This window comes from Botrytis cinerea, chromosome 10, assembly GCF_000143535.2.
Source record: "Botrytis cinerea B05.10 chromosome 10, complete sequence".
NCBI classification, from domain to species: Eukaryota; Fungi; Ascomycota; class Leotiomycetes; order Helotiales; family Sclerotiniaceae; genus Botrytis; species Botrytis cinerea.
In genome coordinates, this window is record NC_037319.1 from 587903 (window position 1) to 597822 (window position 9920).

The 9920-nt window shown below is 43.2% G+C and overlaps 2 protein-coding genes across 2 annotated transcripts; both read right to left on the minus strand.

Moving 5' to 3' along the window:
- Positions 1-911: 911 nt before the first annotated feature.
- BCIN_10g01550 (hypothetical protein) lies at positions 912-3340 on the minus strand. Its single transcript, XM_001555648.2, has 4 exons — positions 3266-3340; positions 2895-3192; positions 2466-2818; positions 912-2411 (listed from the first exon to the last, which is right to left on the minus strand). Exons 1-4 carry the CDS (start codon positions 3267-3269, stop codon positions 1129-1131), a joined length of 1938 nt encoding a protein of 645 aa, XP_001555698.2. The 5' UTR covers positions 3270-3340; the 3' UTR covers positions 912-1128.
- A 3170-nt stretch (positions 3341-6510) lies between these two features.
- Positions 6511-7839, minus strand: BCIN_10g01560 (hypothetical protein). The gene has a single exon (XM_024695454.1). It carries the CDS (start codon positions 7608-7610, stop codon positions 7110-7112), a length of 501 nt encoding a protein of 166 aa, XP_024551248.1. The 5' UTR covers positions 7611-7839; the 3' UTR covers positions 6511-7109.
- Between the last annotated feature and the right edge of the window lie 2081 nt (positions 7840-9920).

Sequence of the window (9920 nt, forward strand, 5' to 3'; positions counted from 1 at the left end):
GGAATGTGTTTGCCAATAAAAGGTATTGGTGCGGTGTCTCTGAGATACCATTAGAACACCTCTTAGATTGATAGATAAGCATCATGATTTTAAATCTTGCCTTTTCACGAAAAGTTTCGTTGAATAGCGGCAGTGAGATGAATGTCAATGTAAATCAAATCTTGGTGCGGATTTGGTAGTCATACAACCAAGAACCCAAAATGATCTTGAGTCGTATGCGGTTCGATGGTATACTCCTTCCCTTTCTCTTTCAAACTGATCCGGGATCGAAATGGGATATTGTAATTTCTGACCTATTCCCCTATCCATTCAATCATCGAACTGAATCGTCACTCCAGAAGTATTCGAGCTAACCAGTATACTTATTCCGCAACAACTATTTGCATTTGGTAAGGTATCTTTAGATGGTTGATCATGACTCAATTGTATATATTTGAGAGGGTATCGACTTCTCTTGGGTAGTGGATACTTCTAGTATTTCAAAAATTGGGCGTCGGGGGTTTGAAGTGGAGTGGTTAAAAGTAATTGCATGGGTGGGTGTGGTGGGATCCGGATATCTCAGGAGAGTTCCGCCCGCTTGGAACTGGTAGGGGAATCCATGATGGAGATTGGTTGGGAGGAGGCCCGTCTGCAGTTAGAGATACTCATTGCAGATATGGAATTAAATACTTGGTTCTTGGGATAGCGTGTTTCCAAGAGCAGGATCGAGGATATTTTGTGAAAAAACATTCAATGGGCAGATAGGGATTTCTTCTCCTCTTCTGCTGTTGTGGAGATGAAGGGGGCGTTGAGTGTTGCTTTGTTTTGAAGTTCTACTCGGTCATACATCCATTTATTTACGTTTTTGTGGATAGCCGTCAATAGCCACATGGGAACTTGCCATTCACCATCACAAAAGATCACGTCAAAAATGGACCAACAGATTATTAAATAAAAGAATGTCATTAAGAAGTTTATTACCCCAGCGATAGCTCGCCAGCATCTAGCTTTTATGAGCTCATCACCACAATCCAAAATCATACTATCATACGGTATCATAAGAATCATCACCACACCCCCAAAATCCCCAAAATAACCCCTAATACCTTACTCCCCGATCCCCTTTTAAACTTTTCCGCTTTTCATTCTCTAAAGCTCAGTTTCCTTGTCCTTGAGTCCACCTTTTTCTCCCTCATAAGAAGGAGGAGCAGCTTTCTCGCTCGCACTCTGTCCATCGTGAATTTGTTGATCCGCAACATGCATTTGTTCATCATTGATACTGAGTCTGTATTCTTCCTCATCAATATCTCTGTAGATCCAGTAGAAAGCAATCATCATGACCGCACCAATGATAGTTGGCGCACCGAAAACCCATGTGAGATATGGATCCTTGATGACAGCTGCACAGGCAAGACCAACGAGATAAGCAATAGCTTGGGTGAACAAGTTGAGAGCAGAGACGAGACCTCTCATGTTTGCAGGAGCACGGGAGTATGCAATACCGTATGCGGGAACGTTGACGAAGAGTTCGGAAATACCACCGATGGCGTAGGGAATTGCCATGAACCAGACGGGAATGTTGGCTACGAGGGAGACACCATCGGCATCAACACACGTTTCGGAAGAACCGTACTTTCCGCAAGGTCCGATCTTGTAGGCGTAGTAGTTAAGAACGGTGTAGGCGGCACCTCCGAGAGTGGAAAGGAAGAATCCGGTGGTCATTCTGGCAATTGGTCCGTAGTGAATGTTGCGCTTTCTCAACAATGGGTAGAGACCGTAGTTGAGCATTGGAGCGACAATGATAATGGAGAGAGAGTTGAAGTTGTTCATGAGATCGTTGGGGGCACCACTGGTAGTCAACATAGTTGAAAGGGCACTGGCGGAGCTACCGAGACCGTTGTCGTTGATGTTTTGGATTGGGAAGAAACAGAAAATTCCAGCGGCTTGGAAAGTACGCTTGACATCCTCAATGAATGCATCGTTCCATGGCACGTGAATAATGTTACCAGACTCAGCAATAACAGATGGTTTAGCAGGCTCAAAGAATCCTCCTTTGCGAGTAAAGATTTTTCTTAAACCACCTCTTCTGAAACAGATACCAACAACTCGGCAGACGTTTACAAGATCGGATCCTCCAGGTGGGTAGAGGACAAGACGTTTGCGCATGAACCAGAGGAGGAATGGAAGAGGGACATAAAGGAGGAGTGGGAGGAGGAAGGATAACCACCAGCCGACGTATTTTTCGGTGTAGGCAGTTGGGACACCCATGAATCCACCAACGTTAACGAGAAGGTAGAACCAAAGCATGACTCGCTCGGTAGTAGATTCGGGGTCAACAATGACCACTTCACCGGAGGCTAGAGTCTTCTTAACTGGAACTGCATTTGGCATTTGATCGAGAAGCGTTGGTGCAATATTAGGTTTGAACATAGCTATCAGGATGTTAGTGAATGGTGGCTAAAGTTTAGAATGCAGAGAAAACTTACCAGCACCAATAGACAAAGTATAAACACTCAAAAAGAAGGGAGCCTTGGCACCTCCATTGGCCAACAGAGTAGGAGCACCACTTGCAACCATGAGAACATGTGCAAGACCACATACTGCCACACCCCAGCAAATAATCTTGAATCTACCAGTTTTGGTATCGGCGAGCCATCCGAAGAACAGTGGAAGCGCATATGCAAGTAGAGAGAATGATTGAGATACGGCTGTTGCTTTGACCGTACCGAGACCTAAAGCTCCGGCAGTTTGTTGAGTTCCCCTTGGTGGTGCGCCATAACCGTCACCACCGACTGGAAGGGGTCTGTTCACGAAATTGTTAAACAAACCATTGCAACCACTGTGAGTGAATTACATGTTAGTGAATTTGTCTAATTGAAATTGCAGACGTCAGTGCGGAATAAGGAGAAACATACTAGTAAGAAGCTCGCTCAGCGAATTCGACAGCACAAATTAAGTAAGTGATAGTAGGTAGTTTTCCAGCTACCTTTCGAAGGGTTCTCTTTTCCTCTTCAGTAGGAATTAATTCTGGATCTATATGTTCGGGTCCATGGCCGTCTGCATGAACCAGTGCGGCTTCAGTTTCGAGACCGGCTTTAGGGTGATGCTCTCTTGAGGCTGTGTGGACCAACGATCCTTTTTGGTCGAGAGCTAGGACAGCATCACTGCCTAGCATCGAGCCTTGAATATCGGCTGTGATGTTTTCTTGTGCAACTATTCTTGGATGTCAGTAATTTGTAGAAAATACCACCAAGTAAAACATGATCGAGGAGAAAGAAGTACTTACCCATGTTTGCGTAGTTGATTTATCACAACAGGTAGAGAGAGTGGTCGTAGAAGTGCGACTAAAGAACAAAACCACGAGGAGGGGAAACACGAGAATAAATATACCGCTGCCGTACCCATTGAATAACAAGCTACACCACCTGAATTCACTATGTTCCCCATTCACAATCCTAGCCCTCGACTAATTCGGAGAATCTCGCATGCTGCTCCCATGCACACTCCTAGCTAGCATGGGATCATATCCCTCCCCTCCCATACGGGAACGCCATACCAATCAGCACCGTTATCAGCTGGTACAAGCTCTCACGATTGTGCTTTGTGAACTCATTCCAATGCTGATCCATTACGGAGATCGCCTAAAGAGGAAGGTGCGTAAGTGATATTGAACGCACGGAACAAATCATAGCAAGTATCAAATCGTTCTAGAAGATATAAACTCAGACCCCAGGTTCTGAATTGACCAGGCTACCTCCTTGTATGTGGCAAATAGAGTCGGAGGAAGGCCAATCGGTAGCACACTTGTGTGTTGTGTACGGATAGTGCTGTATTCACCCGAGTAGGGAAAGCTGTCGTGCATACAGTGTAATCACCCTGAACATGTATGGGTGCAGCTAGTGTATCCAAAGACCAGCCTAGTCACCGGTACTACCTCGATTGCAACACCCAGAACGACGAAGACGATTGCGAGGCCTTTCCCCTCCACAATATCCACCTTACCAGCCTCATCACACAATCATATCCCCAATCTCAAATATCACCCTCGAAGCCCACCTTCAACCGCGGTCCTTTCATCTCTACAAAAATTCATTAAACCAAATCATTCTCATTTGTCAAGCGAATTCACCACCAACAAATAATCATCTCCTCTTTACTCCACATTAGGAAGGTAACGTTGCGCCAAGAGTTTGAGAATGTTGCCAAGCAGAAAATCCGATAAGAAATTAGTCGCGCGAGCAGTAAACCAGCAGTGAGAGGGTCAGAGGCGAACAAAGCTTTTGGGGAACCCGGGTATCAGCGAACGGTGAACTCGGCTCACTAATATCTTTCTACCACTGGACTGGAACAGGAACAATTCCATCCTAGCTAGGCACCCGGGATAACATGATGGCAACAGATGTCAAAAGATGTCAAAAACGCGAGGCCGACGAGACTGGGCATACGAAATGGGAAGAATCGAACTGCCTCCAGCTCTTTACACCTGCCAAAAAAAGGTTTAATTTGTTTACCGAGTCGACTTGGCAACGCTAGGTACAGGTAGGAGCTTATGTACCTATTCAAATCAACCGCCCGTCTTTTCATGCCTATCCAGTCTTACTTAATATTGCCGTTAGATCTGACCAACAAGCATTTCCCTCCATTTCCCTTCTCTTGGTATCAGGGCAAGGTGGTTTGATTTTGGTGGCGGGAACGCCGTCCGGGGTCTGTCTTTTATCTTTCCCTCAAAACCTATCGGGGATAGCTAGGTATTTGATAATAAGCAATTGAAGCACTAGATTTAAACATGAATGTCGTGATTGATGAGTGGATAGAAATATTCCATGGCGCTGGAGGCGTTTGAAATTGCTACCCGATGGGGGGTTTTGGACCGAGATGGGAGCACCATCCTCGTCACCTCGGTCCTTTTTTGCAATTACGATAAGGAAGAACGAGATATGGTGAAATATTGGGAGATTGTGAGGATATTATCATTATTTATTGTGCTTGATTATTTGTGAACATTTTAATGCACCTAATAATAGATACATAAGTACCAGCAAGACGCAAATGTCCAAGATGAAATGTCACCCACGTGTCTCTATACTCTAAAGGGTGAAGTCGCCTCCTCGTCTTTTCCTTCCACGATAGATGTGAACTGATAACCTTAAATGATGGAGAGGATACGAGATAGAGAGAGGCGTAGGATGTAAGCTATTGGTACATGATAAGAAATAGGTGGAGAACCCGAATCCCTCATCCGAGTCCGAGTTCATCCATATCTCGATCTTTCGATTCTCAAGTCTCTCTCCCCCTCCATATCGAAAAGATAATCGTGATCGCAGCCCAAGCTCCCAAGTAGGTACAATCTGCAAGCCCAAGGCGAAGCTTTCGAAGCTTCTTCCAAGCAATCTTGGAGGCGAGCCACTTAGCAGCCAAATAAATCTTAACGTTACACGGATTTGCCAAGCGTAAAGATGCTGAGTAGTGACATACAATACCATACAATACGGGCCACAGGGTCAGAATCATGAACTAATATCAGCAGCCTTGGTTGGCGAGGGCTGAAAGCCTTATGCTTATTTCGTTGATACCAAAAGCTGGGTAAGAGACATATTGTTATCCGGCGCTTATTTTTGAAGCTGACAGTGAGTGAGCAACACAAGCTTGAAGATATGGTAAGACATCTCGCAGCGAACAGAAACCAATCATTCCAAAGACTCTCATTCAAAAGACTCCCATTCAAAAGTACGAGTAATGTTGTCAAGCCGTTCAATCAATCAAAACATCCCCATTCAAAAGCACCAGTAATCATCCCATACTCGTGATGTATCTTTTAGGTTCTGACCTGCCGACGAAGGAATACATGTGCATGGCTAGGTAAGCACGAGGTATCGTTTAGATGAATGAGGAAACTCCTCCGCTGGGCGATACGAATTGAATTCCTTATCTTAACATCCATCTTCAATCAGACGGCCTCGGGAGCGTAAGCCAGCAATCAAGCAGACAGGCAAGTGGCAAGCAAGATGTTGGAACTTGGAAACATAGATTAGAATATTGAAAATCCCGGGTACACACGCTCAACATCGCTCTTACACGGAATGGAATAGCCGAAATGCTGAATACATTCTCACAATCTCGAACACTGAACCAACAAAAATCGATAAACTCGGGAATCAATGATAAAGTGATACCAATACAATGAATATAGTAAGATGAATGGATGGATGTGATCAGAGTGATATGCCTGCAGACTTGGCATCCAACTCGTTATCCGGTAGCTATTCCGAACATATGATATCAATTCATCTATCTATCTAGTATTCACTTGAACAAGCTGTTAACTTTAACAATATACATATCAGACGATTTGTATGGCGATAAACAAACGAAAAGGAATATCCAGTTATAAAGGTAAAGAGAAATATCAAAAGCTATTACTCATCAATCTATTATGAGTCAATCGATCTGTCTATAATGGGGAAAACATTGTCTGCCTACCTATCTATACAATCGGTATGAAGTTGCAACCGTGCTTTTGATACTTGAGTCTGCGTATAAGATTAGATATGTATAATACTAATACGTACCGTACCGACAGTCATCAAGATAGCAAGTGAGTCAGAAAGCAATAGAATGAGGGTATCTCAACCTCTTGTCTTAGGTCTACTGATTCCAGAACATTAAATAAACAACCGGGGGGACTGTTTTTCCTGCTCTTGTTTATGTTTATGTTGTATGGAGGAAGTGCCTATTACTTACTTTCACATCTCTCTCTTCTAGTTCCTTCCTAGTCTGTACTTATGTCTACTTCACTATTCTACTACATCTAGGTACTGCGAATCTATCTCATGTTCATACAGCTGAACATTCACCTAAATTCATGTCCATACATCTCCATGGTCATCAAATTCATCATTACGCAAATTCATCATCTCAACACCGGCCAAGATTTCACCCCACTTCAATAACCACGACCACGACCATGACCATGACTGCGACTTAGGGAATGAGGAATAGTCACAAACAAGATTATCTAATTCTCACAGGTCAAATCTCAACTCTCAAGACCAAATACAGATATACAAATATATCTTCAGAAAAACATTGTTTCCTTCATTCACCCATATCCCATTTTCCCTCGTTCGTTTTCACGACTTCAACGCAAATACATTTCCGGACTTTTTTTTTCCATAGGATTCATCATATTTTCCAGAGATAGTATCTGATGAGTATCTAACAGAATCCAAAGTCATTATGATACCAGCGGCGGACTTCAGATATGAATCATTGCTAGCTAGCAATGCCATCCATATCGCTAGTATTAGATGGTGTTGTTGTACTTGCCCGCAGTTTTCCACGCAGAATTCGAGCATGTTTTCTCTGTCGAGTTGCCAACCTGCCATTGAGGAATACACATGAAGTGGGACAACTTTGCGCGGGGGTGTGAGAGATGCTTGATAGTCAAAGGCTCTCTGCAAAGATAAACTCGATAGGCCCAAGTCAAGGTGTCTTACAATTACATCGACGAATAAATGGATAGAACTAAATAAGATGTTATTAGGGGGGAGTACATGAAAACGCACCATGACCATGTCAAGAACTGCTCTACGGCCATTGTAGCGTGAGCGGTTCTTACACGTTTGTGACATGATTTTGATGGGAACCACAATATCGTTTGAAATCAAACATCAGTTAGAGTTCTGTGAGTCTGATGAATGCTCAAGTTAGAAACATCCTATGACCTGTTGAATCGTTGAAGAATGCCTTCAGAAGCATCAAGCACTTCGTTTGAACGTGTTAAGTTTCTTTGGCTGTATTCTTAGACTGCCATTACGTAGCTTTCGGCTTGCAACTGTGCTTTAGCATTCCCTAGGTAACGGTAGGGAGTAGGATCGGGGCCTTTCTGGGGCTTTTACTCCACCATGAAGGCCCAGTGCAGATATAAATATCTTGAGATGGTAGTTGTTCCATATGGTCATATGCTTCCCTCCTCTGGCTACAGGGGCATTGGAAGAATGGCTCATTCATCGTGAAGTACAGGCAGCGCTGCGACATGCACTGCTCCTGGTATATCCAACCACGAGAGTACCACTTACCCTTTCGGACTTCCTCGCACAAGTATTGCAGGCAAAGAGAAAGCGTCAATAAATTGCCATCATCGATAATCCCGTAAGGCTCTATCGAACTCTCAGGACGGTGACTAGCTCCCAGCAGTCCCGCATGCGGATCATCTCCTACAGCTGAAATCAGGGTGCGTGTAGAACCATTGTAGATTTTGCCGATAGAGCTGACCAGTCGTGGTTTGTCATCCTGGTCATCTTGCACAATGCAAAGTGTGACCACCTACAGCTATCGAATCCAATCTACGTGTCATTTCCATCGCATCATGGACAATGCGAGGGAAGATTTCATGCTGGTATCCATCTCTTCGCAGCGAGAATGAAGCATATGAACCGTAGAGTCTGCCTATATTTGTTTGGATTGTGACGAGAATCGAGGCTGCTTTAGCATTCTCTTTAGTATCTAGAATAATAACAGAATTATTCTATATGTAATATAATGCTATATATTAATATTATTCATTTCGATCTATTAGGCTTTTCTGCGATATCAATTAACCGAAAGAATGTTGCTTATGAAAAAGTGTGTTATTGGTCCTACTTAGTGACACCTTTCAATGCTTATAACTATTATAATCAAATAACTATTTTTGTACTAAAGAAATATCCAAGGAGTTTGGAACAGCATGCCACCAAATGAAAATACTATCGAAGCTGGGCAAATGTTCAATTTCAGCAAATTGAATTTGTCTCCGAATCGGTCAATCTCTCGTAGAGGTCAATTGTTCCGCTGGCTTAGAGTTAGTTGATGAGTTGTCAGTAACATCAGTAATGCATGATATTTCGTATATATGACCATTCAATACTTTGGTTACGAGACCGCTCCGGCTCTGAATGAGAATTTGTGATGCTATTTTGATGACTGAGTGTGAAACTTCGCTAGAGTTATTTCTCCAGGCCAAAGACACCGCTCTAGAGATGAGTGCAGGATGAACAGTCTTGACTTTTGTTGTAATCATTAACAAAGCCAATTGTGATTTCATCGACTTCTTTGGCAAGAATTTTACTTGGATTAATCCTTTTGCAGAGCTGGCATAGCGGCTTGGTCGTACATAATGAGGTTACCTGTTGTTCTCTGCAAGCCGCTATACTGTTAACATGGAAGAATGTCTCTACCATCAAGACAACTAGAACTAGAGCTTTGAAAAGCCATGACTATCATTCCACGAGCGATACAGAACATTTGAGGACAACCTTGTGTAGGTTTCCCTCCAGGCTTGCAGTGCATCATGGCTGATAGATTTTGGTTGCTGTGCAGTAAGATTGTGGATAGTAGCAATATGTAGCCCGTGTCTCTACTACAGTGACATTGATACTCAGTTAAATAATGCGAAGCTTGAAAAAAAAAAAACACAACTCTTGTCATTTGTTATGCACATGATTACAGCCCACCGAAGATTGCGAAACTAAAATGATGCTGACTTGACAAGCCTTCTTTTCGGGAAATTCAGCCAGATACTTGTTGAACACCAATGTTTTACCACGTGTCGCCTTGCCACGACTTTTTATCTCAACAGTTGAAGTGACGTTTGAATAATACATTGTCTTCCACCTCATTGCAAATCAAAAGATGTATGGCTTCATTTCATCTTTTGACCTGTTCAATCACACAAGCGTGTGATTATGTGGATATAGTCATGGACTCATCACAAGAATCAGTCCCTACAAGCGGTATGAAAAACACTTACTTTATCGAAACACATTCGCTATGCACTACCCAGTCCCAGGCCTTGTCCCTCCTATCTGAATGCCCAAAAATACCACTCGAGAACTGGTACAGCCATATTTATTGTGTGAGACTGAGCTGCGAAAAGTTTTCGTTAAACCATACGCCTTTGT

What these genes read in the sequence shown, in the direction of transcription:
- BCIN_10g01550 (XM_001555648.2), bottom strand. An exon ending in GCTGAGCGAGCTTCTTACTA is followed by an intron (nt 2,819 to 2,894) that starts GTATGTTTCTCC and finishes ATTCACTCACAG; the next exon opens with TGGTTGCAATGGTTTGTTTA. An exon ending in TACTTTGTCTATTGGTGCTG is followed by an intron (nt 2,412 to 2,465) that starts GTAAGTTTTCTC and finishes ACATCCTGATAG; the next exon opens with CTATGTTCAAACCTAATATT.
- BCIN_10g01560 (XM_024695454.1), bottom strand. Translation starts at nt 7,610, where the DNA reads ATGTCACAAACGTGTAAGAACCGCTCACGCTACAATGGCCGTAGAGCA.